This window comes from Peromyscus maniculatus, chromosome 21, assembly GCF_049852395.1.
Source record: "Peromyscus maniculatus bairdii isolate BWxNUB_F1_BW_parent chromosome 21, HU_Pman_BW_mat_3.1, whole genome shotgun sequence".
In the NCBI taxonomy this organism is placed as follows: domain Eukaryota; kingdom Metazoa; phylum Chordata; class Mammalia; order Rodentia; family Cricetidae; genus Peromyscus; species Peromyscus maniculatus.
This window is the reverse complement of record NC_134872.1, coordinates 14,752,356-14,778,277: the sequence shown is the minus strand read 5'-3', so window position 1 is coordinate 14,778,277 and position 25,922 is coordinate 14,752,356. Positions and strand designations below refer to the sequence as shown.

General features: G+C 39.0%; 1 protein-coding gene across 3 annotated transcripts in view; it reads left to right on the top strand.

Moving 5' to 3' along the window:
- Pcdh15 (protocadherin related 15) overlaps window positions 1–25,922 on the top strand; it is a 1,435,956-nt gene that overhangs the window by 1,023,669 nt on the left and 386,365 nt on the right. For 2 of the 3 annotated variants that reach the window (XM_042266444.2, XM_076556998.1), the window contains exons 9-11: window positions 2,877–2,996; window positions 12,734–12,844; window positions 19,915–20,085. In XM_042266444.2, the coding sequence (XP_042122378.1) occupies window positions 2,877–2,996; window positions 12,734–12,844; window positions 19,915–20,085 (402 nt within the window). Of the gene's footprint in view, window positions 1–2,876; window positions 2,997–8,723; window positions 8,928–12,733; window positions 12,845–19,914; window positions 20,086–25,922 lie in introns of those variants that run through there. The other variant, XM_076556997.1, reaches the window with a different exon arrangement.

Below are 25,922 nucleotides of genomic sequence, written 5' to 3'. Positions count from 1 at the left end.
CAGTGATGTGGAAGTGAAGCCAAATAAATCCTTTTCTCCCCAACTTGCTCTTTGGTCATGGTGTCTCTTCACAGCAATAGAAAACCTAATGAAGACACCAGGCACATGATTCTCACATGAAGAGGGTTCCCAGCTGCAGGTCTAGAACTAGAGTTGTGCATTTACAGATAGTGATGTGCTAGGGGAGGGGCAGGAGAGGGAAGAAGCTACCCAGGAAAGGACCCATGCATGTGCAGGGTTGCACGACCCCAGTTATACTTGGTCTCATACTACCTGCAATTGTATTTACAGATCACTGAGTGTGACTCTTTTTTCTTCACATTTCGTGATGATTTGTTGGCGGTTTTGTTGCTTAAAATGCCTGTTAAGTGCTGATATTATATGATTCCCACTGTCCCCACACAAAAGAAGACAGAATGAGACTCGCAGAGAAAATGCAAATGTGACATCAGTCTCATTCAGACATTGCTTGTGCTGTTACTTTGTTAGCAAATCAATGCTGCACAGTAAATTTCTTCACAGAGAAGTGAGTAAGGAAGATTTTTATATTAGCTAGCTAGATCAAAGTGTGTGGGCGGAGACTTGCACACTGGTCCTATATTGCTCGGGGCTCCAAAGTTATTGTTCTTTACTTCCGCATTCACAGTAATTTTATGCAACTTAAGACCCACCTATTATGAAATCATAACTGTGCAAAAATATAAATCAAGCAATGAACACAGTGATTCTCTGGGGGAAATCCAGTGAGATTAGTAAAGGTAAATATTCTCTTTGAGACTTTTGACCAAATCAATTCAGGCTGGCAAAAGGAGATATGTGTCATATGATATCTGCACAATAAACAGAATCACTAATATTGTGTTTACATTCTAATGCTTTTCACTGTTCATTAAATAAGGCAATCGCTTAACTTTAAAAAAAATTACTTTACAAATCAAAACAAAGTTCCATTCAGCCATAGCATACGGAAACAATGTTCTGTTTAACTAAGAAATATACATATCAACAAAAGTGCACCTACTGATACACTTCTACATGAGTTTTACACACATGTACCATTTATATAACATTTCAAACAGCCTAAACTTGCTTGTCTCCTGAGGCATTTATCATTTATTTATGCCAGAAAGCTTTTCACTATTGAAACTTCATAAACTATTTTACTTTCTGGGTAGTGATTTTTGATAACTTTTGATTTTCAATTAATCTGTATAATTTATGAACCTGCAGTTAGCTATGTGAATGATTTGTGGGGAAAGACACAAATTAAATAAGTAAACAGCAACCTCAGGCATTTTCACAGTCTAGTCTTATTGTATATAGGGCTCCTCAAAAACCAGATTTAAATGTGACATATTGAAATATAAAAAGATATAGAACATACTTATTTTTGTAGCAGATGTGCCTCCCAAAGCTATAAATACCACACAGTATAGACTACAAAAGAGCAGACAGTTTTTGTTATTGTTGTTGTTTTGTTTTGTTTGTTTGTTTTTCGAGACAGTTTCTCTGTGTAGCCCTGGCTGTCCTAGAACTCACTCTGTAGACCAGGCTGGCCTCGAACTCACAGAGATCAGCCTGCCTACTCTGGGTGCTGGGATTAAAGACATGCATTACTATGCCCAGCAAGTTCTGTCACAAGCAGATCATAAGTGACTGCGTTATTGCATGTATGAGTGCACACCTGTGCATGCTAGTGTGCTATAACAGTAAAAATGAGCAGGGACCATCTACACTAATATGTTTACTACTCACACAAAAATAGGGAACAGAGCCAAGCTCATTCATCTGTGCGATGCTGAGCTTTGTGATTACATGGCTGTGCCCAAACCTGCCCCTTCTCCACACTGAGGAACTAAAGCTGCCAACATTCCCAAAGTTGGAGATCAATTGAATTCTTACTGTAAGCATAAACAGAGAGAGTAGTGTGAAGGGAATAAAATGGCAAAATCTGTTATACTGCAGCTTTTAATGTTTTTCAAGGACTTAAATCTCCTTCAAACATTAGCTTAAGATGTTATTTCAGATATGTTTTCTAATGTATCAGGATAGCAATCATATCCCCTTTTCTCTATTGATACAACTAAGCTATTGTCTCTCCTCCTTTTCCTTTCAGAAATATAAACTAATAAATTTTTTGGTAGAATATTATTTCTGCTTGAATTTCTAAAATAAAAAAATAAGTATGACCAAATATAATCTGTCATAAATGATATGAATGACACCAAATCCTGAATTGAAATCATAAAAAAACCATAAATAAATCACATTAATCTCTGGAATAACCTTACAATTGCAAAAATAAATGAATTCTCTTCCCAGTAGTTGAAACTCAGTGTTTTTGTCACTAAATGTCTCATTTTTAAAATACCCAGAGATATATAAGGGAAGGCTTCTGCTAGGGGAGTAAATTCGAGCATCCAAGTAGCTATTTGTTAACCTACCTTTTGCATGCATTACCAACCTGGATTTCCTGACTCTCTGAAATGACTTCTTATTTTAAAATAAAAACCTCAACTTCAATTTAAATTCTAGCTTGCAAATAACGCATTAAAATTTTTTAAGAAAAGAAACAGATGCATTTTTCTCCACAGGTGCTGAGTTGCTAATGGAATCAAAATGGTCCAAATGTGCTTTTCTCTGAACTTTCTGTTTCTTTATCCAATCATGATCTTGACATTGTAAACCTCACACACATAAGGACTCTTGTGTGAGGACCGCACAGATTTACCTATTTATCCTTAGTACTATGAGTCTGTGATTTGAGCAGCTGAATTCTCTCTTCCTCTGGGTCATGAAGAGACAGTTTTAATCTGGAAGTCTTGTACAGCTGATTAAAGGATAACAGACAGTTTTTCTTTCATTTTTCTTTTCAGCTCACTCCGGTTGGCACCACAATCTTCACAGGATTCTCAGGAGACAATGGAGCTACAGACATTGATGATGGCCCCAATGGACAGATAGAGTACGTCATTCAGTACAACCCAGAAGATCCGGTAGGTACTCATGTCTGTGTTTGTTGTGAGGCATGCAATATATAGTTGCATTATCTGGTACATTTATTAAATTATTCCCTAGTTGCACTATTCTTAATATTGGTGGCTCTTTTATAAAAACTTCTTTTGGAAATAGAAATAATGCAATAAAGCACTTTTTTTTTTTTACTAAATTAACATTACACTGAACTCCAGAACCTTCTAAATGAACCACCAGTGATAGTACAGAATAACACAGACAAGATAGGGCCCAGCTTAAAAGGCATGCAAATAATCTTACTGCTACCACCATACCTGGAAAACACAGGAAGTGTGTCTCTGGTATACAATGGCCCTAATGCCCCACCTGGACCACCATGGACCTGATACACAGCAAGGCACAGCTTCTAACAATGGCCTCTGTGGTTTGGGAGGAAGGTCTGTTTGTTGTTTTAAACCAGAGGATATCTGTGTTGATTTTCTAATGGTTTCAGCCATGAAATGAATTGTTTCAAGTGACTTGTTATATAATTTTGGAATTCTTTAACTGGAAAGTCCAGATGAGCATGGCACACAGAACCAACTAAGCAGGGCTCCCACAGGCTGCCACAGAGACTGAAGCAGCAAGCATGCACAGAGCCTGCGTGGGTCTGTGCTAGGTGTTCTGCATACATGTTATGGTTGTTGGCTTGATGTTTGGAGGGACTTCTGACAGTGGGGGTGGGCGTGTCTCTGCCTCTTTGCTTGCCCTTGGGACTCTTTTCCTCTGATTGTTCAGCCTTGCTATGAGGGCTTTTGCCTTGTCTCATTGCAGCTTGGTGTGTGTGTGTGTGTGTGTGTGTGTGTGTGTGTGTGTGTGTGTGTGTGTGTGTGTGTGTGTGTGTGTTTGGTTACTGTCTCTAAGAGGCATGCTCTTTTCTGAAGGGAAGCTGGGGGAGTGGGGAACTGGGAGGGGGGAAGCTGAGAGGAGTGGATGGGGGAAAACTGTTGTCAACATGTATTGTATGAGAGAAGAATCTATTTTCAATAAAAAGAAGAAAGTGGGGGGGACAAGGAAGGAAAGCAAAACCCAACCAGAGTACTTATTCATAACTCCTGATTCATAAATCCATATACTGGGTTTCCCTAAGCAGAGTAAAAACTACTTCTCCTGTATGTTTCTGACACCACACTTCTCTTTCATAATTGTATTAAGAGTATAAAATGCAGTGCAGTTAACATCACTTCCCCGTTGCTCAGACCTGCACTCCTTACAAAGCTTTATGCAAACAAGAAGAAACAGGAATAAATCTTTGGGCCTGCAGAGTGCAGACTCAAGTTGAGGTCCAGCTATCATGGATTATGAAAATTAAATGAATGACACACACTGAGTGTCCACACGTTTGCATTTTTAAAAAATATTTTATATGTTTCAAAATTAAAATAGTATGCGCAATTTCCCTTTCCCCTTTCTGTCTTCTCCCCCTCCCATTTCCCTACCCTGTTCTCTCTCAAATTTCATGCCCCCCTGTTTAGTTCTTGTTACACACACCTGCAAACACACACATACATATACACATGTATGTTTATGTTCCTAAATATAATTGCAACCTGCTCAGTCCTTCAGTCCATATAATGTTACTTGTACTTAGATGATTTCAGAGCTGACCAGTGGGTATTGGATAAGTAATTGGGAGCATCTTCCCTGTAGGCTTTCTTCTCTCAGATTAGGTAGTTCAGGAGAGAAAACCAGGTCTTGAGGTAAAAAATGTCTTTCTCTTGTTTGGGAATACAAAGCCTCATTTCAGAGGAGTGGGCTTTTCATTGTGTGCTAATGAGGTGGCTGTTGGTGACCCATTTTGAAACCTAAATACATAACAACAAAATCTCGGGAAGATAACAGCGAGGTCAAGGGAAGGCTTTGAAAATGTGGAGCTGGTTTTGGTTTCCCCTAAAAAGAAACCTCTGAACAGGTGTGTAGGCATAGGGCATGAAGCCAGGAGATGGGGAACCTGGAAACGATCAGTCGCTGTGAAGTGGTGCGCAGGAAATAGTGTGAGGAGCATGAATCTGACCAGTCAAGGGCGAGAGCAACTTCCTTCAGCGGAAGGAAGACCACATGCACATTGCTTTTCCAAGCCATTTGCTGTTTCTTCTGTGGGTTTTCCTAAATAACTATGTGCATGGCACTGTTCCAGCTTAGCCGTCAGTCTTTCCCTAGTCTTCGGGATCAAGCTGACAAAACAGAACACAGCTAGCACCGAAGAGCCAACCCATGCATTTTAAAGAAATATTTATTGCATTGAAAAGAACGTCCAAGGTTTAGTTGCAGCTTGAGACAGCTGTGAGTTACTCAGAAGCTGCCCTTCAGAAGTTCTGGGAAGCCAAGTTCCTGCCTCGCAGTGAAAATCTCCTCTTTGACCGCTTTCCCTTCCAGGGATTAGCTGTTCTGCTACTCAGATCAATTATCTGCCTCTTACACCCTACAGATGGATAAATCATTCAGCTACAGAGTCTCAAAATTACGAAGAAACTCAACTGTCACCATTGGCAGCCCTACTACTGTCGATAAAGGCAGAACGTGCCCGGGCTGAGGTCCTGTTCACTGGGGCAAAAATATTAAGATATTGTGAAAACTCTGAGCTTGATATACTGTGTTCACCAGGTGTATGTGTGTGTGTGTGTGTGTGTGTGTGTGTGTGTGTGTGTGTGTGTGTGTGTATGCATGTACGCATGAGTGTGTCATGCACACATGTGGAGATCGGGAGAGAATTTTGGGTGTGGGGTCTCACTTCCCACCATGTCTGAGGCACTGTCTCGTATTCACCAATGTGTACTTTAGGAAGCTAACCCTGGAGCTCCGAGGTGTTCTGCCTCTGCCTCCTAGCTCACCGCAGACACATGGGGGTTACAAGCCTGTGTTGCTGCATCTGGTTTCAAATGGGTTCTGGGGATTTGAACTCAGTTCTTCAAGCTTTTATGGCAAGCACTTTACTCACTGAGCCATCTCCCAGGATCCCCAGGGCATACTGTAGAGAACCTGCCTTGAATCATCCTACACATTTAGTGTTGCCAGCAACATTTTGTTGCAAGATCTGTGGCAGAGCTGCCCGGTGATTTTATTTTCTGCCGCTGTGAATCCTCTAGCTATTAATAAATATCATTATAACAATCTGCTTATTTCTAAATGTCCAAACAACTATAATTTCAAATTAGTCCCATGCTACACAGCACAGGACAAAATATACAAATTGGCTTGTTCTCTTTCACTTAATACCTCAAGTCAGATTTTTTAATCCTGGCGTCAGGTATTTGTGAAATGGAACCCAATTCAACCCACACACTCAGAGATTTGTCCACACATCCTCTTAAGACATTTTTGAGCCCAAATGGAAATATTATGAAATTTCACACTAAATTTTTTTTTGCCTTCATGAGAAATGTGTGATTTCCAATATGACAGTAATCTTCTGGTGTTGGGCTGTACCACTCCTACCTCTGAGGCATTGAGTGTGCACGCATAGTATGTCTGGACTCTATTGCTTTCCAACTTATGCCAGTTTCCCCTTCCTATGGATCAGAACAGTGTAATGGAGAAATACAAATCTTTTGACCATGTACATCACTTTATCCCATGCTTCTGATAAGAGAAGTATTCACATATATAGTTGTGTTTCCGGCATGTGCTGTGTCACACACACACACACACACACACACACACATATATATATATATATATATATATATATATATATATATATATATATATATATATATATACTTTCAGGGTTTTTTTCATTTAATTTCAGTGCTTAATGATGTGATGTTTGCATTTCAAGTATTCCTTTATAGTTAACTTCTTTTAGGATCATTGTTTGAAATGAGTGTATAGCATCCTTAAATTAAATCAGCCATTGTCTGTTTAACCAGCCATTGTCTGGTTTCTCTGACTCCCTGTAACTCTTCCTCCTCTGTGGCCCTAGTTACGGGAATGCCAGGCATTTTGATGTCTTTCCATGGGTTCATGGGCTCCATTCATTCATTTCTAATATATTTTCATCTTTTGTTTACAAACTATTGATCTGTGTTCAAGGCTGCTACATTTTTTCAGGCAAGTCCAACCTGTTGTTAACCCTTTTCTATGATCTGTTTTTATGTTTGAAAACAATTTAAGTATTGTATTCTTTGTGTCTAAATGCTCCGTGTTTCATGGGTCTTAATTTCTTTGCATACTATACAAAGATGATTTCCCATTTTTTATTTGTTGTGAGCACTTTATGCATTTAGCACAGGAACTGTCATAATAGACTATTTGTATAATTGAATAAATACTTTGTGTGTTGAGTATAATACTGCTTATTTGATTGTCCCTGTAAATGAGGCTAACATCTCCCTCTCAGTTATGACAGGTTGCTATGGAGTCCATCCTGAGCATAGTGAGTCCTATATGGTAGAGGTACCCTTGATTCTGCCCATGTTGTTGGAACTCCAGCTGCAAATTTTCCTGTGAGCACAGCTCCCATCCCATTCAGTGTGTGCTTTTCTCAGTTGATCTCCTAGTAGTGAGCTTTATGAAAGTGTGGTTTAGAGTCAACTCTCAATTTCTCCTTCGCTCTTGAGCCTCTTTCTAGTATTTCCTTCCTCGCCCTCATCAGATATATTATTGTCTTGAAATTAGTGCCTCTGTGTTTCTGTTGATGAATATTCCAGGACCTCTATCAGACTTGAAGTGTCTCAGGGTAATGCTGATGGCAGCCTTCCCTTGGTTAATTAAAAAAATAAGAAAATGTACCTCATTCGTTCTCTCTCTCTCTCTCTCTCTCTCTCTCTCTCTCTCTCTCTCTCTCTCTCTCTCTCTCTCTCCCTCTCTCTCTCTCTCTCCTTTAGAATATCTTGGCTTTGTTTCTCTCCCCAGTTAAAGGCGGTATGTATGTGAATTGGTGAATTGGGCCACATAGGAGTCATGTTTTCAGTAAATGAGTACTTTGCCTTGTGTTTGTTTTGGACCACCCCAGTTTTCCTAAAACGTAGTGTGATAGCAGCCATGACTGCTTCTTTTAAAATCTGAACAACCGAGAGCAGTTCAGCATCCCTTCAGCCTATCCAATTCCACCGAGGATCTGTGCCGACATGCTGAGACCTGCTGTGTCACAACTGTTATTGTAACTAGAGACTTTGACTCTTCAAATCTGTCCTGGGCTGTATCTTCTGTTAGAAATAAACTTAGTAAAGACAGTGGACTCTGCGATGTCCATTCACCACTTTATATACAAGAGAGAGAATGATGATGATTTGGGTAGAAGAAAATTTTATGAAGGTACCACCATTCCATTATGTCCCTATCAGGCAGTAATGGTCGGGGTGTGGGGAGAGCTTTTAAAACATTTGTGAGGTTAGTAAGAAAAAGCTTCTAAGAGTCGGGGTATTCCTTGCCTTCCTTAGCACTTCAGTTACTGGTCCTCTTAGGCACACCTGTGCTCAGCTGCTCTTAGATGTCAACGGGATCTAGGTGCATGTGTGTGTCCCTGTCTTTGAGGGGGCTTCCCTCCTGTATTTCTAACATAAATACAAATGGGGATATAACAAATGATTTTTTAATATTACACATGTATAAGAGTATCATATAATCTATTATTTATCTTTAGAAAAGATGAATGTCCAGAGCTCTAAACAGTGGGCAGAGGAAGGCTAGGTACCTCCTGCTTCCAGAGCACCTGTCTCCATGGAGATATTCAGCTCGGTTGCCATGGCACCTAAATTCATGGGGTTGGGTCAGCCCTGAGAACAGAGTTTCTGGAATGGCAGTAGCCCTTCCCCTCCCTTCTCGCAAGGGTGTGTAGACATGGGCTAGGAATTCTACCTGCCCTTCCTGCCATCATTGGTATCTTTCCAGAATGGTGACATAATTGTTTGATCTATCTTAAATGGAGGATGACCTTTTGTCTGATAACTCTGAAGTTACTGAAGTGTCAGGTACTTAAGTGTGTACCTCTGTGAGTGCTGGGCAGATGTTTTGAACCAGTGGGCATTAACAGATTTTTTTCGGCAGGATTTTCTTCTTTAATATAGAGCGGGAGGTAAACATTGAAGTTCCAAAACTCTTTGTGCTTACAGAGAAGATCCTAAAGCTGAGAGAGAGGCAGTGGCTTTGCCTCACAAATGTAACACTGCTTTGGGTTGGGTGTGGTTCTATCTCCACAATTCTTTCTTTCTGGGCCAAACCTCTGAGCAAAGAATCAGTGAACAGATCAAGTGCCGTAGGGGTCACTCCTGTCACCTCCGTGCTCACTGCTTCTCAAGTAGATTCTTTACCATGTCCATCAGCATCAGTCAGGTCACCTAATGTTCTATGACACTCAAGGTGGCAGATACCAGAAACTGAGGTCTGATGTCCACCTCTTCTGTCCTCCTCAGGCACTGTAAATGAAGTGTGTGTTCCCAGTTCCCTCACAGCCCATTTGTAACACATTAAAACAAACAGTGTTTGCTTGCCAAACCTCGCTAATTAAGGCATTTCTTTAGAGTTGATTTAGTCAAATGTGCTTCTAAATGGAAGGAAGGAAGAAAGGAAGGAAGGGAGGGAGGGAGGAATAAGAAAGAGTATCCTGAATATACAGCCTTTACTTTGTTTCTAAAACTTTTATTAGAATTCTGAAGTTTAGAAAACAAATTTATGCTCAAAAACTACTTGTTTAATTAAACAATTAATGATAATAGTATAGAAATGTCCCAGTCCCAGCCATTCTGAAGCAGCTTGATTATAAAGCAAATACTTTCCCTTTTGTTTTTTGAAATGCAAGTATTGATAAAACAAATAAAAAGCAAAAATCTCATATATGTGATAGTTAGATATAGCTATAGGAATTAAATTCAATTGAAAAGGATTTTAATGGCAATAACATGGCTACTAATGTCATTGTTTGTAATGTCTACAAAATTTTGATGAAAACTGTTAGTAACAACAATGGGGAAAGATTACAGATGTTATTAGGTTATGTTGATGGAAGAGTTACTTTTCCAGTCTTGGGCCATGAAGAATCTGTGAGGTAAAACAAAAATACAAATGCTTTCTTTGGGAAAAAGAATAATATATCATCACATCAAAGTCTTAATCTGAAATGAGCAGACAAAGAAGGTTTCAGAGTAAGGTATCAGAATTTAACTATGAGGAGAAACAAGGGATATATTGCTTAGGCAGTTTTAAAAAACAGGAACAGATGGCAAGCGTAGGGAGCCACAGTCCACATGGAAAGATACAAAGACCACAGTAGGCAGAGACAGAAATCATCAAGAGGCAAAGGTCTCCTTTTGTGAAAGTTAGAAACCAGAAATAAAGATGTCCAACCCAAAATATGATTTATCATCCCTCAAAGGCATGGTAAACATCTGGATGTGTCTAAAACCTCACAGACAAAACTCAAACTCCAATTTTACCCTCAGACTTTGTTAGCATGTTAGCAACTTCTAAATAGCTTCAGTAATTCTCACTAATTGGCTGTGGAGGTTCAGGTCTCATCTCTTGACAACATCCCAAAGCAGGAGAGGAAATTTGTTTTTGTATCACTCATCACTCGCTTTCTATTTAAGAAAGTGTCTTCTTCGTTGCCCAGGATTGAATGGCATATAAAAAACAAAAAATTGTTGAAAAAAAAATGGCATTACCGTGGCTGAATTGAATTAGTCAAGAATCATGCTACTTAGAGACATCACCTCCCCAGAAGCACAAATATGTGGAATAGCTAAGCTTTGAATTCTGAGTCCAGGGATGAGGAAGCTTTAGATGAAGCATCTGAAGGTGGTGTGTGTGTGTGTGTGTGTGTGTGTGTGTGTGTGTGTGTGTGTATGTGAATGTATTGTGTATGTATATGAGGGTGTGTGTGTAAATGTGTATTCATTGTGTGTGTGTATTTGTGTATATGTTTATGTGTGTGTATGCATGTATGTGTATATGTGTATATAAGTTCATGTTTACTGAAAACCTGTCTCTATAGCTACTGAGTCACTGAAATGTAATAACCTTAGACTAACACACTAATATGTTTTTCAGCATAATTTGCAGTATTGGTAAGCCTTTCTTCATCATAGCTGAATAGACACTTAGATTAGATTATGTCACTGCTGTAGTGAATTATGACCACACTGATGCTGAGTGAAGGGAAGGGACTTCCTCTTGCCTTCCTCACCTCCTGTTCTTTCTTCTAATCATCCCCATCCTCTTTCTCTTCTTCCTTTCTTTGGAACATTCTATGGTTGATCCAAGCCAAATAATCCTTCCCTTGCTCATGGCTGACCTTCTATGAGGAATCTATTTATATTCAGCACTAACTGACTATTCACAGGCCAAAGAGACGATTTCACTCAAGCTCAGCTTGGGTGAACAGGTGAGGGGTGATTTATAGTATGGCTGACTGAAACAGCTGCATCTCTGAAAACTTCCCCAAACCAACATGGATGAGGACTCAGGAAAGCCAAAAAACTGGAGCCTGGTTCCTGACCTGCAGGAGCTACACCATGATGAGTCTTCTTTTCAACTAGGTATTTGCTGCTTAGGCAGACTCTGGGCAGGCAGGTTAGTCTCGTGGGTTTCCTGAGCCCTGATAGGCTGACTCTCCCTGCAGAAGCTGCTTTCTTTAACCCATACCAAAGAAATTGCTCAACACAGAGTCACGAATCAAGCCCTCGAGAATCAGTCGCAGGGGCAGAAATAGAGGGAACGGATACAGTTCCTGAGGAAATTGCCAATCCTTCTCCACAGTGGCAACTAGAGCCACAGAAGCCTTCTAAGGATAAGACCCTAGGCTGTGATGTTCTCCCCTCCTGTGAGGGCTGACAAACAGAGCAGGGATTCTGAGCATTCCCAGAGGTTGTCCTTTTCCCTGAATGTTTCTGCTGGGAAAAGCTGGGTGCATAGCCAGAAGTTGCAAAGTCTAACATATCAAGCCACATCCAAGATTATTCTATTGCAGTTGTTTTATAATTATGTTTTTTTTGTTTATTTGTTATGCATATGTATGTGAGTCAGAAGACAATTTCAGGAACTCTGTTCCAGGCATCAAAGTCAGGTCCCTGAGGCTTGGCTTGACATCAGGAGCCCTTAACCTCTGAGTCATTTTCTTGGACTTTTCCTTTAAACCTTTTTATTACATTGTTTGTGTGTGTGTGTGTGTGTGTGTGTGTGTGTGTGTGTGTGTGTGTGTGTAAGTGAAGTGAGTGACAAGAGGAAATCAGTTCCCTTCTTCCATCATGTGAACCATGTGAGTCCAGGTTGGTCTGGTCTCCAGGTGTGGCTACAAGCATTTACCTACCGAGGCATTTCACTGGCTCCCATATTAGCTTATAATAATATACCCTTTTTTAGTGAAAAAATACTTCAAATACAAAGTAAATACTAGTGTTGAAAAATGAAATTCAGTAGAAATTATAAATTGAAAACATTTGAACTCTTTCGTGCAAAACCAAATGGCAAAGATAATAAGATATTAAGGTAAGTTTTTTCTTTCATGTTCATAGACTTGGTTAAGAGCCAGTCTAGATTTATGGATCTAATAATACATGAAAAACTATGAAAAGTCATCATATTCAAAGGACTTTGAGGGAACTCGGAGATAACCATCAATCACTTTGATAAATAAGAGTGACAGGTCTGAAGTCAACACTCATGCTTTATTCTCAAACTATAAACCTGCTAGCCCTAGTGTTGGAGAGGACTGGACCACAAGGTCAAGCTACACAGTTCATGTATACAACTGGTCTGAAGTCTGTACATTTAACGTTTGCAGACATCCAACGACACCTTTGAAATCCCACTCATGTTGACGGGAAATGTGGTGCTGAGGAAACGACTCAACTATGAGGATAAGACTCGCTACTACGTCATCATCCAGGCTAACGTGAGTGCTTGGCTTCTCCTGTTCTGGAGCTTCTAAAGCAAAGTGTGCCTCTGAACAGGGGTGGTGATTTCCTGAGGTTGGAGTGTGCGTAAATCCTCAACTGAGCACCCTTGCCCTTGGTGGACACATTCTGTTTATAGATGGAGGAAAGGGAGGTTGGGGGTTGTTCCTGTTCACTCTGCTCTTCATCTAAGTCTGATGTGCTAACCACACTACAAAAGCTGGTCTCTGCTCAGACTGAGGTATTTCTCAAGTACTATACACAAAATAGTTACAGTGGTGTCACCTTGAAACATGTGAAAAAGGCATTTTTTTTTCTGAATTCCACCTCAGAAGTTTATGATTAAAATTTGAGGGTAGGACTGAGAGGCTAGATTAGTGATTAAGAGAGTTGGGTCTCAGCAGCTGTGTCAGGCAGCTCATGAACTTCTGCTCTTTGGCTACCACCAATAGCAACAACCACACATCACATCAGACAATGGATGCAAAGTACCTTCATTTCATGGGTATGTAAGGTCACTTCTGCAACCTCAGTGGCTTCTTTTTCCTGTCTAATTGTGCAGTGTGCATTAATTTAAACCCCACTGATTTTTCCTTGATAGCTTCTAGGGAGTTTTGAGGTAAAATAGTATTATAGGTTAATGGCTCAAAGAAGAATGTATTTATGGATATCCAGACACATGGAACTATAATACAACATGTTTCCATCTATTGGTATGAATGAAGCTTAAGAACCTGTCCTGGGTGCATGGGATGGCTTTTTGGAGCCTGGGGTCTATGCTGGGAGGGACACTTTGCTCAGCCTTGGTGTAGGAAGGAGGGGACTGGAACTGCCTAGGCTGAGTCTGCTAGGCTGGGCTGACTCCCCAGGGGAGACCTTGCCTTGGAGGAGGTGGGAATTGGGGGGGGTGGATTGGGTGGAGAGCTTGGGGGTGGGAGGAGGGACAACGGGGGAATCCATGGCTGATATGTGAAATTAAGTTAATTATAAAAATATTTTTTAAAAAAGAACAACATGTAACTGTGTCAAATGAACAAAAAACACCTTTAAGAAAAATTAAAGACCCACGTCTAAAATACTTTAAACTAAGGCAATGCTGTTTAAATGTTTAAATGCTGCTGCTGTTTGTATTCTTAGATTAATTCCTGAGCTTGATTTTAAAATCTCTATTAGAGCTGCTCCATCCTTGCCTGCTTAGAAGCAACCACAGGCTCCACTGTGGTTGCAGGGAATTGATTGTGGCCAAGTTCTCAGAGTCAATTGAGCTATGCTACACTTTCTCCTAAGCAAACACCTGATAGTAAAGGCATGGTACTTAATTTATGTGTTTTTAAAGGGTCTCTTAGGTGTTCCCAGCCATTTGCTGAGTTACTTTATAGTGGATGTTTAAATGCTAGACATGTAACCAAAGAACCTGTGACATGGCTTCAAAAATAAAATAAGCATTTCTGCTTCAAAGTTATTTAAATGAAGTTCATATAATTTCGTGATATTTGTTAGACTCTTCATCTCCCCTGCCTCCATCTCATAAAAATCATTATTTATGCAATATACTGCTAAAGAGACTATAGGTACTAAGTGATAAAAGAGGTAGCATTTTTGAGAGTTCAATTAAAGAAGTCCAAGGAATTAAAATAGTTCACAAGCAGTACTTTCATTGGCAATGGAGGAGATAAAGTACCACATATTGTTTAATATTCAACATGTTACATTCATTAAAATTACAGGTTAAAAATTTGAAGCTATGGTTTTTAAATGGAGTGCGTGTGATAATGAGCTATACCTGAGCTACTTGTCTAAGGTAATTTTGCTTAAGATTATACTAGGCACATACCTTGTTTTGGAAAAACAAAGGTATCATTTTGTTGATCATGTGGTTTTTTTCATCATGTTGTTTGGTGATAATTTCATTCAGAAAATGAGTTGCCTAGGATTTGAGAGGAATTGTGCTACCATGTGATTCTGCAAGTTTGTACAGAATGGGAGTATTGAAACCATGAGAGAGGTGCTAAGGCCTTTGAGCTAGTCTGTGTGATCGCCCATAAGCGTGGACAGGAAGTCTAGTCACACCAATCCCGCTGTGGTCTGTAGTTACAATGAGCTTTCATTGTTATTCATTTTGATTCTCCCTGAGTTTTTGTTGGTATCACAGGACATTGAATCTTGGTAACTGTGTGGAAAGAGGAGGGTAATGAGAATGTAAAGGCTGGGGAAATTCAGCTTTCCAAACTGCATCAGGGGTCCAGAAGATGTGTGGACCTGTTTCCCAAACTGGGGCTTGGAGATATGAGTACACTCCTTGGCACAGCCATTCCTCACATCTCTTTATCTTGTCTATGGGTGTTTTTTCACCTTCATTCTGGTCTTTGTTAGTTCATGATAAGATTTTTGCCTTTGATATATAATTATGTGTTGAAGATACATGCCCATTTTTTAAATTTCCTACATGTTTGCTAATGAGAACTTATAATACCTACAATTAGCTAAACCTAAAGGTTTTTGGATGATTCATTTTTAAGGACAATAATAAAAGCTTTTGATTTGAAAAGGAGAAGCAAACTGATTGTGCTTTAGGGTAATTTATGTCAGTTTCAGGACAGGAATGCAAAAAGCAAATAGTTTTGACTCTGGTCCTTTGTTAATAGTCAGAATGGTCCTTGGTTCTGTCAGCAGCAGTTCTGTCAGGGTCAAAAGCTAGAAATGCTACTGTCAGGATCAAAAGGTAGAAATGTTGTAAGAGGGATCTGATTTATGCCATACCTTCCCCTAAATCAACACCTCTGACCAGGAGCTACATGTGAAGACATGATAGAAACTGACAGCCACTGGGATACCTCATGGATGGGCAGACTGAATGAACCAGGTCACCTGCTTCCCTGTTCCATACTTCACCCCAGTTTCTGCCTCAAGTCCCATGAAACTCTTCAAACAACTCAGTGGTTTCCCATTTCTGGGTACCCACTTTCTACTGAAAGGGGCTCAGTTGTCTTTCTCTTAAGCTCTTACCTATAACTCTATAATAAAGTTTTCTTTTGAGACTCACACATCTTTGGTCTCTGAATTTCATTCTTTGAATTCATGAGACAAGAACCCAGAGAATATAAGCCTACCGTGGCTTTGGTAGTAGATGATTTTCCCGTATCCTCAGAGGGGAAAATCCTATGATTTTCCCCTCTGAGCTATAACCCAACGTATGTCAGATACACTCCATCACTCTCAAGGGTATCATGCTTTTCTGAGTCGTGTTAACATTAACAAATACATAGTGTTGGGAAATAGATATGATACAGAAAATAACAATACAAGTTGAAGAAATAGAAATTAATCAGTTATGTTAGCCATCTTGGCTTCAATAACAAACACCACAGAATGGATACCTTGTACAATAGAAATTTATTTTATTAGTCGTTTGGAGTCTAAAATTCTAGATCAAAATTGCCCAGGGCTTCTTTCAAGGGTGGGGAAAGCTCTTTCCTTATTTAAGATGGCTGCTTTCTTGTTATGCGTTCACAAGGCCTTCCCTTTGTCTTCATGTGGACTAGGAGATCTCTAGTTCCTATTTGTGTGAACTTTCTGCTCCTACAGGGCCAGAGTCCATCCTGTGACAGCCATTATCCTTGATCAACCAGTTATTCAGCATCACTGTGATGAGAACTGTCTTGTGCAAATTTGGATGACACATGATTCAGGTTATAGAGTAGTCGTTAAACTCAGAAAATGCTTTAAAGTGCTATTTCTGTCAATAGTAATTACAGTCCTCTCAGTTAATGAAATGTCCCATTTTAAAATAAAATGTGAAGACACCTTATTTTTAAGGAGGAAAAGAAAAGTCAAAAGTGTAAATTAGGACAGGTAATGAAAGAGCTTTTCTTCTGAGCTCCTGTGTTACATCCTCTCCTTTCAGTGAGTGAAGCACAACTACTGAAATTAGATAAAATGTATGCAGAGGATTTTTTCTTTCTATCACTCACAGTTGACAGTGCTCTTTTCCCTGTAACTTGTGCCACACTGCCAGCTGGCCAGATACTGATGTGGGAACAGGGCACACAGAAGTGGTTCTCCAGGATGGCTTCCAAGGGTGGTGATGCCACCACCACCATCCTCAGTGGATACCTCAGGAGGAACTGATTCATCTAAAGTTTCTTCCTTGTATACCCTCAACAAACATTCCTTAGATAAACAATAGCTTTCTAATGAAGTCATTTCCCATTCCTTATGTGAGAAAGAAACCTGACAAATACAGCATTTACTATGTAATGAAAATTACAGTCCTATTAATAAATACAACCTTGACAAACTGTGACGAAAGGGTGACTTTACCTCTGCAGTCTTCCTTCCCAAATCCCATAACAGACATTTAAAGACATTGTGCAAAACATATGACTTTAGTACTAAATACTGCCAAGATCAACAAAAAACTGAAAACTTGTTAAGAGACATTATGACTAAATGCAGAGTGTTCTTGTGGATATAGTAACAGAAAAATGACATTAAGTAGCCACTGGGGAAAATTAATAAACTTGAATATTGGTTAGTAGCAATGAATTTTCAAAGTAAAATTAAATAGGATCAGGATGGTTTATTAAAGGGTATTGTTAAATCAAAAAAGAAAAAAGTCCATATCACAAGGGCTAGAGGGTGGTTGGCATGTGTGTGTGGAGTTGAGGCAGGAAGTTGGAAAGCATATACTTAATAGTGGTCCTTTTCATGGGAAAAATAAACTCTTTTATGCATATGACAAGGAGAAATTTTAGAATTCAGACCAAGTCTTTTAGAAGGTTCTATTCCTATCCTCCCGTGGATAATGAGTAGAAAACTCAAATTCCATAAGCATAATATTACAAGGCAATGGTTTCTGGGCCATTGGAAGGGAGCAACCTTAGGCTAGAGGGATGTAGAAAAGACTTCCATCTCACAGGAGCAGAGAAGGGATTGAAATTGCAAGGCTCCTGGAGTAAGTGTTCTAGGAAGAGCAAAATGGATCTTTATTTTAGGCCATCTGGATTTTACAAGGTTCAAGTAGATCAGAGGTCTAAAGGCAGAGACACATGCCCATGAAGTTCAGGCTTGCTGAGCAGACCCAAAACCACCCAAGATGCTTCTTTATAGCCAAGTTTTTATACTAGTAAAGCAAGTTAGTAAAACAAAGATGCTGACGTGGGAATGGGTACTCTGAATTATTCCCAGTGATGTACAAAGCACAGCTCTTGTAACAAAGAAATAGGATATAATTTATTCTGAGTTTAATGCGAAAGGCAGACTGTGACCTGGAAGCAGCCATTCAGGCCTCTCTGATAACATAATCCACTGTAGGGAAGGTCACATGGACTTTTATAGTCACAACAAAATGACATAAATCAAGGCATTTACCTGGCATATCGGTGGGGAGACCCAGGGAGTGGTAGGCTGCAGTCAAGTGCAAGATCTCTGCTATAGGCCCCATATTGTATCTGACTCCATTTTAGCTCTGAGGAAGGTGGAAGCAAGTAAACTACTGTTAATCTATTCCAAAAGTTTTATGTCATAGTAACAAAGATTTTAGGCCAGAATCAGACATTGATAAATTAGTTTTAAGAAGACTAATGAAGCAGGGCATGGTGGTGCACACCTTTAATCCCAGCACTCCAGAGGCAGAGGCAAGTGAATCTCTGTGAGCTCAAGGCCATTCTGGTCTACAAATCGAGTTCTAGGGCATCCAGGGCCACTACACAGAGAACCCTGCCTCAAAATACAAACAAAAAGAAGAAGGTGGTGAGGAGGGAGAGGAGAGAAGGAGGAAGAGTAATAAGGGGAAGACGAGAAGAATAAGGAGAAGAAGAGGAAGAAGGAGGAGGAAGAGGAGGAGGAGAAAGAGAAGAAGAAGAAGAAGAAGAAGAAGAAGAAGAAGAAGAAGAAGAAGAAGAAGAAGAAGAAGAAGAAGAAGAAGAAGAAGAAGACTAAAGATATCTCAAAATGATTTAGACTTTTGGTTTTTTGTATACCATGCCCTCTCTCCACAATCACAAAAATTATAGTCAGTGAATTGTCTGCAAGATTTTCAATTTAAGTGGCATATTCTGGAAAATCCATGTCATACCAATTTAAAAAGCTAAGTTAAGTTTAAATCTGCTTCAAATGTTTAAAGATGTATTGAAAACATTACTGCCAATCACAACTCTTACCCCTAATAGTTGTGTATTGCTTTATTTATTTATTGGTTCATCTCTGGCAAATTATTATATTCACTGTCAGATTGTAGGCTTCCACAGTAGAGTCTTCATTCAACCTTAGGCTTCTTTCTACACACTGTCTCAAGGGTGACTCAATGAAGCTAACTTCCAAGTAGACAGGAAACCCCTAACAAAATCATGTCATTTTCTTTTTAATACAATGATAAGTTCTAAACTGTCACACTAATGGTGCTGATGTATAATGCAAGAAATACATGGGAGTCTGCTTAAGGAGTATTAGGAAAATTTATTAGGATAAAATAAGGAAATACACTCACAAATACAGAACTGAGTAGACAGCGGAAGTCATCCTCTGATCTGGCCAGGAGCAAATCCACCTTGCAGTTCAATCACATCAGGAAACAGGAAAAAGGAAGAAGGGGCCTTTTGACCCCTCTCCCTTTCCTTTTAAGAGGTCACAACAGCAAGAAGCACCTCCTTTGGGCTTTATAGCCCAAGGTCATGAGCAGAGCAAATACCACTATAGATGTACTTTTAAGAAACTAGGTTTTTTGCCAGGCGGTGGTGGCACATTCTTTTAATCCCAGCACTCGGGAGGCAGAACCAGGTGGATGTCTGTGAGTTTGAGGCCAGCCCGGGATACCAAGTGAGTTCCAAAAAAGGCACAGAGCTACATGGAGAAACCCTGTCTTGAAAAACCAAAAAAGAAAAAAGAAACTAGGTTTTCGTACAACTGTTCACCTTCCACTTCCCCACATCAAACTTGGTTTAAATAGGTTACTGATCATTCATTTAAAGAGAAATAAAGAATTAATAAATCTAAATTGTACCTGATATTTACATCTTCTAGTTGTTTACTTTGTTTGTTTGTTTGTTGTTTTTTGTTTTACACCCATCAGGACCGTGCACAAAATCTGAATGAGAGGCGAACAACCACTACCACCCTCACGGTGGACATTCTAGATGGAGATGACCTGGGACCAATGTTTCTGCCCTGTGTTCTTGTGCCAAACACCCGTGACTGCCGTCCACTCACCTACCAAGCTGCCATTCCAGAACTGAGGACTCCGGTAAGTACACTCTGGTCTTTTCTCCTCCGTTTGTATCTTTAAACCCCTCAGAATTCTGTCAAAATGCTTTGCAGACAGTTTGGTTGATAATCGCAAAATTTACTAGCGAAGACCTGAAGTGATGGTTTTATATAACACTATATATAACACTATTTTCATATACTATGTAGATAGCATCACAATGTGTAATTTCATCCTGTACAAAGTGAAAAGAATTCTCAAGGAGCCATAAACTCTCTGACGCTGGTTTTTAAATGTGTTTTCCCCAGTAAATTAGAACAGTGTCCAGTTGCTAACACGTTCAGAAATGTTGAAGATATTGCTGGGCTATCTGGAAGTAGGAGCTAACAGATCCTGAATATACATGTTCCCCCCTCAAAGATATGTTTTAAAGAAGCAGGAAAGCAAAACATGAATTAATATTTTCTACACTCAATTCTGAGTTTTAAAACATACCAGCATTTGAAAGTCATGCTCTGGAACATCCTGAGTGCCAGATACACATACCCAAGAGTCAAGAATTTAAGGCAGGCATGCTCCTGAACATGACACTAAACACTCAAAAGAACAAGGACTGCATGTTGTTTCTCATTTGCAAAACCTACATGGATGGCTGGATGGATGGGTGGGTTGATGGGTGAGTGGGTGGATGGATGGATGGGCAAGTAAGTTGACAGATGATTGATTAATTGTTAGATGGATCTATGAATGTGTAATAGATGATATGATGACATATCAAAGTAGAAGGACTGTTTGAAAAGAAGAAAGAATTCAGCAGGAAATGTGGGGAGTCAGAAAAAGACAACTGGGGGTGAATATGATCAAAGTTCATGATATGTATCCAAGAAAATGTCAGAAAGAAGCCTACCATTTTATATAACAAATATACATTAATAAAAGCTAAGAAAATAATAACTAATTGTAATACAAAAAGGCATCTAGCCAAGGTCAAAGTAGATTTTTTTCCTCTCAAATGTGTGTGTGTGTGTCCATGTGCATGCGTGCATGTGTACGTGCATGCCCATGCATGTACATGTATTGTTTCATGGGAACTGGATTCCCAGGAATCATCTCCCTGAACTTTCTGTTATTTGTCCAGCTCTCTGGCTTCTCAACATACTTTCCAATGTTATAATTTGTTGGAAAATCTTTGAAGTTTTTCTCAATATATGTGAAAACAAAAGTTTGGGATTTCTTGTTCTTTTATGAGAATTTGGCTAATACAGCAGAAATATTTTCTCTTAAATCTGCAATAATTGCTGAGATTTTATTCGATTCGAAGTGTTTTCATCCAGTGTTCCATCTTGAGATGTTGCTTATAGTACATCTTAAATGTGTGAAAGCTTAGTCTAAAGTACAGATGCGTTGGCCTGCATGAGCAACAAACACATGAAGCATTAATGTGGTGATGCTTATTATATGAAGGTGTTTATTATATGTGATGCTTATTATATGATGCTAATTTTGTTGTTATTATATATACTAATTTTGAGATCAGGTTCATTGACCTGGTTGATGGCCACAGACAATGACAAAATTTTACTAATTTTAAAGGGCAAAAGGCTAATCAGCCTTGTGTAAATAAAGTTATTGTGTTTTCAATGGGCTAATCTTTTCCTTTGCTCTGAATATACTACTTTTATACAAGGATGTCTGGTCAAGAAATCTCTGGTACATTAACCCCCTTGAAAGACAATTTAAACAGAAACGTCAGGGATTCTGGGCATGGCAGATGCTTTCTGGTATAAAAGAAGATATTCAAACAAATAATAAACACCTGAGAAAGCATCCTTTAAGTAGCTCTTAAAATTATGCTTTATGAATTAACGCTACATAAAAATTCAAAGATAATCAATCACTATACTTCATATTTTAATTTCAATTTTTATATTCTGTGCTTGTAGCAGTCAAAAGAGGGCCATGGATCTCCCGGAACTGGAGCTATAGGTAGTTGTGAGCCAAAGATAAGGGTTCTGGGAACTGAAGGCAGGTCCTCTGGAAGAGCAGTAAGTGCTCTTAACCTCTGCTTCATCTCTCCAGCCTCATGCTTCATCATTGTAAGAGATCGATTCATTCCTTAATGCTCTGAGAAACAAAGAAAAGTTGTTTTTTTTTTTTTTACATCCATAACTATGTAAGTTGATAGTTACTCATTGGAGATGATTTGTATTGCCATCCAGGAAAATAAATATGCAATGTGTTTACTTCTAGATTCAGTGCCTTCACACTATAATCATTTAAACTTTCCATAAAGCTATGATTTTATTTTATGAGGTTTGAAGAAGCATCTCAATGTTTCTGCCTGTGGCACTGGAACCATGTTCGGGATGGCTAACTCGGGTTGCTAGCAGGTTAATTCTGCTGGTGCTTGCCCAAGGCAAGACAGTGAGCTGAAAAATAGCCTTATTAGAGAAGTGGGCATAAACGTCTGTGAAGTAGCTTAGACATTTGCAGCGTCGTTTCTGCCAGAGTCAAACTTCTACTGGGTTTAGCTGTAGACAAATGTTGCTAGGGAAATGTCCAAAATCTGCTCTAAGAAGACCATATGAGAAGGGAAATTTTTAGGGGTTCCTGTGTTCTTCCACATCACTACTCGAATCCACTCCAAATCACAGGTCAAAACTAGGGTTCATTTTTAAATTTCACATTCAAATTGTGTATGTCAGTCTTTTCACTACCTGCCCCCCCATCCCCCTCGCACGCTCTTCCCTCGCATCTTTAAATCTTTATTTTTTTCCTTACATATCCCAGCAAAATTTGGGGAAATTTCAATAAATAAGATCTTGACATTCTGAGTGAGGAAAATCACCATTGATGTCAGCCCAACTGCACATGTTGACTCTAATTACATACTGTCTGACTCTCAAGCTAATTCCTTGGATTCCAAAAGTCCTTTCAGTACTCCCCACTGTGTTGTTGGGAAATTTTCCAAGAATTATCTCAGTGATATTCTGAATTCTACTACAATACACACAGAATTTATCAGCTTAAAAAAAAAAACCTTTCAGAAGGTGGTCTAGTGTACTCTAACAGCATGCTTAGCTCGTGAAAGAGTATATATATCAAAGTCTATGCTGCCTATTAAATTTTAAATGGGTATATACTTAGAGATAAACATGTTTACAAAGGTAGATCATGTTTTCTACTAGAGAAAATTGTCTTCAACAGAAATTAATGTCTTTATGGACACTAACATTAGTGTTGTTTAGTACTGAATATATTACTATGTATATATGGTATCATATAGATCCTAAAGTCATTGGTAGTTCAATGCCAGTTATTTATTATTAATTTGATAAATGTCTACTGAGCCCTAATATATGTGAGACTCTGTGCTAATGATTTAACCTGGCCAAATAAGATGAGGAAGATCTTGACAAAATATTTTCTCATAAATTTACTCTTACTTTATCACCCTTTTAAAGCTATTATTTTGCCCATAAAGTTTGTCTTTTATTAGCATTGAAAAAAATCTCTATAACTGAGAATTTAGAATTCATTGCTCATTACTTGAATCCATTCTGCAGCATAACTGGTCAAGCTGCAGTTTGCTTTAACATTTCACATTCAAATTTCTGTGTTTTTTAATCTGTCTCTTCATTCTTTGGTATTCTAAAGGAAACACGGTCCAAGATACAATAAAGTTTAACTCATTTGTTCAAAACCAAGCAGTAGTATATAGGTTTTTTTTAGTTTATTGACAGTGTTTGTTGTTGTTGTTGTTGTTTTGAGTAATTAATCCCTGAATAGAGGCTCTGATTTGTTGACATAGTATTTGTATTCTTGTATATGCCATCTTTGACTATTGTACCAATGCTTTTCAGTGTGAGAGAATTAGCTACCTACCAGGTAAGGAGAAATGTTCCTCCCCCTATGTAAAGCCCTTGACAGATCCTCATAACACCCAGATGCATATGTCCCCACTAAAATCTTTGACAAAGAGCTCTGATTCCCAAAGAACTGTCCAAATTAATTCCTTCAGTTTGTGTATATTGTCTTCTCCTTCAGAGCTGCTCTGTCCAATATCAGAATGATGGGGTTTCCAGAGTTCTTCACATTTAAAATGCCTCCCCAGGCCACACTCTATATAAATAGTCTACAATCTGGGATCTCAAACATCTGTGTCTCTTTCACTCTTCTTTCCCTCAAGAGCCTTGAGTTCATCATCTTAAATATTTGATAGGGTTGATTCATTTGGGGAAAACGTATTTTTTCTTATTGTTAAATGTAGGGATATCTAGATTTCTCTGTTTTTAATTTTTTTTTGTTTGCCTTAATACAGTTTTTGGTAAGACTAAATTAAGCAACACCACATCAGTGAGTTCTGGTTTTCTTTAAATAGGCTATGATTACATCTCTGTCTCTGGCTCTATGCTAGGTTCCAAACTTTGCTTTATTAGTGTTCTGTAGTTACTGCCTACCTCTGCACAGATGCCCTACTGCCCTTCATGACTGACTGTGATGTGCTGCACACCCACTGTCATTTTCCCTGTTAACTGTGCTCAAATATGTTTGATCTCCTCAATTCCCAAGGCCAACACATTCATTGCAGGGCATTTTGTTCATTCTGAAGCCCCAGCATTCCATCTCTTCGGCCTCTAGTCACCCTCACAGCAAAATCAAAGTTGGTTTTCAAAATACACTTCTATTCTGATACCTGGCTGTTTAACATAAAACATTATTGATGTTTAACAGGGCATATCAAGTAAGTCACCAAGCTTTTCAGCATTTCGTTCAAAGTGATGCTGTACCTTGTCCTTCTCTTTGACTCACCTCCCCTAGCTCAGAAACACCTCAGCTACAAACACATGATTTTGGCTTTGTCCTGCACTTCTCTGCCCATCCTTGTCTTTTTATTCCATACATTAAGCTTATATTTGCAATTCAAGGTTCATTTTGAAAAATGTAAAATTACATTTGTCGACATATCCCCACTGCAAGTGTTACATAGCACTCATTTACCTATTTCTTTTTTGGTAAAAAGTGAGGATTTTTATTTTTTATTATATTCCAGCTTGAATCCAGTGACCTCACCTAGTAGATGTTGAGAAAATTATATTTTAAATTAATTAACTAAGATGTTAAGACATATACACCACACACAAAAACACACTAAATAAATAATAACAGTTCCTACCCCCTCTGTCCTATCACAGACAAGCACATGTAAAGAGTTTATATGCATATGTGTACACATCAATTGAATATAATCATAGATTATAAAAAGCAGCCATAGTATTTGTAGATTGCACTTCACTTTAAGTCTTTTAAAGTGAGAATACAATGGTGAGCACCAATTTGCCTGTCCACTTTCCAGTCAAGGTGCTCTTTAAGCAGGAGTCTAACAGTCCCTGTAAAGTAAGCATTTTGCCTGGTTGCCATAGCAAGCCCCAGGTGTCTCAGCACACTGCTCATCATGCCCCCTTTCCATTTCAATAATGTCTCCAATGTTAGATTTGACTCACTACTCAGTCTTTAGGACAATTCTGGGCAGTGTGTTTCCCATGGAGCTTTTTGAGGCCTTGTACACATGCTTGAAGAAGAAACAATGGCAGCTTAGACATCACAGAACAACCTATAAGTGACACATCCAAGTGACATATTTTCTATTTTCCCCAAAGGTCGAACAAATGATCAGAAGCCTCAGATTCAGGTAGCAGAAGCAACTACTAATCAATGGGAGTGACAATAACAGACTAAAAAAACGTGGTTAGAACTGTCCCAGGCATGCAGCTGTAGAGCAGTTTTCAGAGGTGCAGGATCTGTGCTGTATGGTGGTATTTTATTTGTACTGAAATGTGATTTTCATTGTATGTTAATAAATAAAGTTGCCCGGG